The following is a 3,485-nucleotide window of genomic DNA, read 5'->3' on the forward strand; positions in this document are numbered from 1 at the left end:
GAAAGAATAAAAATTTACAGAAACGATTTGACTGACAACAATTTTGTCAGGTACGCTACGCCTTAAAAGTGTTTTTGTTTTGTTACTCCCTCTCACAATATTTTAAAATGTTAGTTAATATTGCAGTACATATTTGTGTAGTAAAGAGATTTTTTTTTTTTTCAAATTAGATAAATATACAGTACTTGAATTTTGAATTAATACACGTTTGAGGAAAGGATGCAATAGTAGATTCCAGTTATAAGATTATAAATTAAATTTCCAATGGTAAGTCGTAGGGTTGCCAGATTTTCTACGCGCGAAATCAGTACATTAGACTTTTTCATGCTAAAAAAAAACCAGTACTTTTCAGTACATTTTTATTCAAATCAAAATTATGAATGTAAGTATTAGATAATACGCCAGAGTAGTTTTTTTTTAACAATATTTTGGTATATAAATAAAATATAGTTCATAAGATAAGTGTTATTCATTTTAACGTGAGTGTACACATCATTATATTTATGACATTTTTTGAATAGTGGGGTTGTGGGTTAAAACAGAAAAATACTTGGAGTTATAAAAACCTTGGTTATGTAAGAGTTAAAAAAAAATAGTAACACGCGAATTTTCTGCTTTCTGAAATTAAAAAATTTGACATTTGGAGAAGTGTTAGAAGTGTTGCTGAAACTTCTAAAAGACAACAAGGTGTCAGTGATTATGTGATTAGTAAATTGAAAGAAATATCTGATGAAAATGCTCGTTCCGAAGTAAATTAAGTAAATGACTTTAGATTCGTAATCAGCGACCCAGAAACCTCCAGATACCCAGTTTCATAGAAATCTACCGATTTTTTTTATTTTCGTCCGCCATATTGGATCCGCCATTTTGAATTTTTGATAAGTGACTTCAGATTCGTAATCAGCGACCCAAAAATCCCCTAGGTAAGAAGTGGTGTAAAGTTCCCTCAACGAGTACTATTTGTTTAAATAGTTTCGTCTAGCTAGATTTACGATCCGAACCACTGTGCGCCCCTCATCACATATTAATTATATTAAATAATTCTGGAATACCTCAAAATCAACAATTATTTTTTTTTTTAATACCACCGCCAACATTCGCAAGAAGGTCAAAAAATGGCGTTTTTGTTTTGGCGTTAACTATTCACAGACAGGCGCCGCACAGTGTAAGATTTGACCCATCTAGCTGCTTTTAATTCTGTAATTCGAAATCTATTGAAGATAGATGAATGAAATTTTGCCCAAGGTACGTTATAAGATAGGCGAAGCTTTTTACAAAAAATTGGTAATTTATAGTTACTGTCATGCCACCCTATTATATAACTGCAAATTTTAAAAAAATGCGAAAACTGAAATATTTAACTAACTACAAAGGCTAAAATGCCCAAAATTGATATTTAGAATTTCCCTATAACAAGAAATTATAAACTGACAGAAATGGACTTAAAATAAATATATATTTTTTTTTAATTATGGGAGTGGAAAATATCGATAAAAAAGTCAAGTTGGGTCAACAAAATTCCGTTATATGTTCAATATTTCTTACTCTATTTACAAAAATGGGATACCATTGGAAAGGTAATGAACCAGGCTTTCTCTATTCAAAACGAAAATATAAGAATTTGTCTCGGTCGAGATAAAATGCAAATGAATTACTCGAAGAAAATGAAATTCCCAGTAGGCCAGAAAAAAGAAAATTTCATCAAAACCTGCACTTTCCTGCAGCTAAAATTATGTTGTTTAAAGTCTAAGAGGAGTGGCAAATAAACTGAGATACAAACCTTATCGAATAGTGGCGGATAACAAATGAAATTAATAAATTGCTAAAAATAAATTTAAGCTAACATCGTTTTACTTTAACATGGAATACTCAGTCCTAGTTTACTAAAATCCCAAAAATGTATATTCATTAAAAAGAACATACCCAAGCAAATAAGACCAAAATGGTATTTTAGTAATTGTTGCATAAATCACATAACACCGACAAAATAAACATTGAGATTCAGTTTCAAATATAAAAGTTTAAATATTATTGTGCTCGGTAATTTTCCAAATCAAACCCCGTCCCGCCATACACTTTGATTAAAATTGTTTACTTGTTATTGTTTCGTATTTATCAGGCATTTCTAAAAACATTCTTGACGTTGTTTTCAAATTTGGTGACACAAAATAATGGAATTAATCTTTTCTAGAATATGGAAATGATACACAGTGCGCCGGTAGTCGCGTAATAGAAATTTCTTCATTAATATTTATGTACTTATTTTTTATTCGCCCTTTTATTTCTCATTAATATCAAACTACAATGCTACGCTCGTAAATGTTTAATTATATAACACCATACATTTATTGATTGCTTCAAAGAAAATACCGCAATGGCCTCCCATTTGGTTTAATCACTCTCAATTGCAGCTCAGTTTCTTCTCTTGCCTCTCGCCACTCGTAGTCTGTTGCTATCCGCACCATTTGTATCCCCTACGGGCTTCGTAATTGTATTGTACCACTCGTTCACATGTTGCGTTACTATTTCAACCAGCCTACCTACTTTACTCTTCATTGTTCTCAGATATGCGTTCGGCTTGCCTTTGTGCTTTTCCTCGTCCGTTTGTAATCTACGTGGCGCCTTTCGCTCGTATCCCATCAGCTGTTCGGGCGCTGTGCTACCCAAAGGCTCCAGGTCCTCATCCTTGGTGATCATATTCGAAATCCAATCATCTTCGGACAACCGATTACGCAATGCACGTGGCGAACGTCGCTTACGCAGTGAGCTCAAATTCCACCAAGGCGCTTCTGTGGTCGGCTCACCAATCTTTGCATCGATATCGCCCTCTGCGCCGCGCTCATTGAAGTAGTTCTCCAAGTTCTCCGCCAAGTAGTCAATGTACTTGGTGCGTAACGATTTGATTTTTTCCAGCATTTCATCCTCACTTTCCGCATTTGTTTCGATAATTTTATCATTTGTGTGTTCTACCTTTGCCTTTTCTTCATTCTCGTGCAGGAAAGAGCGCGCAAGTTCTTCTTGGGCGAGCAGAAAGTCTTCTGCCAATTGACCGCCAGTTTGGAATTGCGTTGCACCGACCTTCTCAACATCGGCATCAGCATCTTTGCTTACTGAAGCTTCATCAAGGGTGTTGGTTTTTGTTTCCTTTTTTGAAAAAGGCTCGGGAAATAATAACGCATTCCAGTTGTTGCCCTTTGTGCGTTTCATTTGATCATCGATTGGTGTCGGGAGTGCCTCGTAGAACTCGGTTGGTAGGAGGCGCAATGGTTTCATTTCGTTTCTAGTTTCTTTTCGATTTTTCCGCTGTACTTTCTCCACTTCCAACTTTCTCTTTCCACGTTCAATGGAGTCTTCCACCTCTTCGCCGTCAACAGTGGCTATATGTTTCAAATGCACATCGCCCTCGGGTACGCGTGGCAGCTCAGGTTCACTTTGTTCGCCCATTTTCTTAAAAAACTCTTCCTCATTGAAATTTTCTGGGTCGT

The 3,485-nt window shown here is 35.4% G+C and overlaps 1 protein-coding gene across 1 annotated transcript; it reads right to left on the reverse strand.

Annotated features, from left to right (window-relative positions):
• Positions 1-2,348: 2,348 nt before the first annotated feature.
• Positions 2,349-3,480, reverse strand: LOC118757264 (the record flags this gene model as incomplete). The annotated part of the gene is made up of 1 exon (XM_036491991.1): positions 2,349-3,480. A coding segment is annotated over one exon (1,068 nt), but the record flags the coding sequence as incomplete, so codon positions are not given.
• Between the last annotated feature and the right edge of the window lie 5 nt (positions 3,481-3,485).

The sequence above is a fragment of the Rhagoletis pomonella genome, unplaced genomic scaffold, assembly GCF_013731165.1.
Source record: "Rhagoletis pomonella isolate Grant_MI unplaced genomic scaffold, Rhpom_1.0 Rhpom_scaffold_15893, whole genome shotgun sequence".
NCBI classification, from domain to species: Eukaryota; Metazoa; Arthropoda; class Insecta; order Diptera; family Tephritidae; genus Rhagoletis; species Rhagoletis pomonella.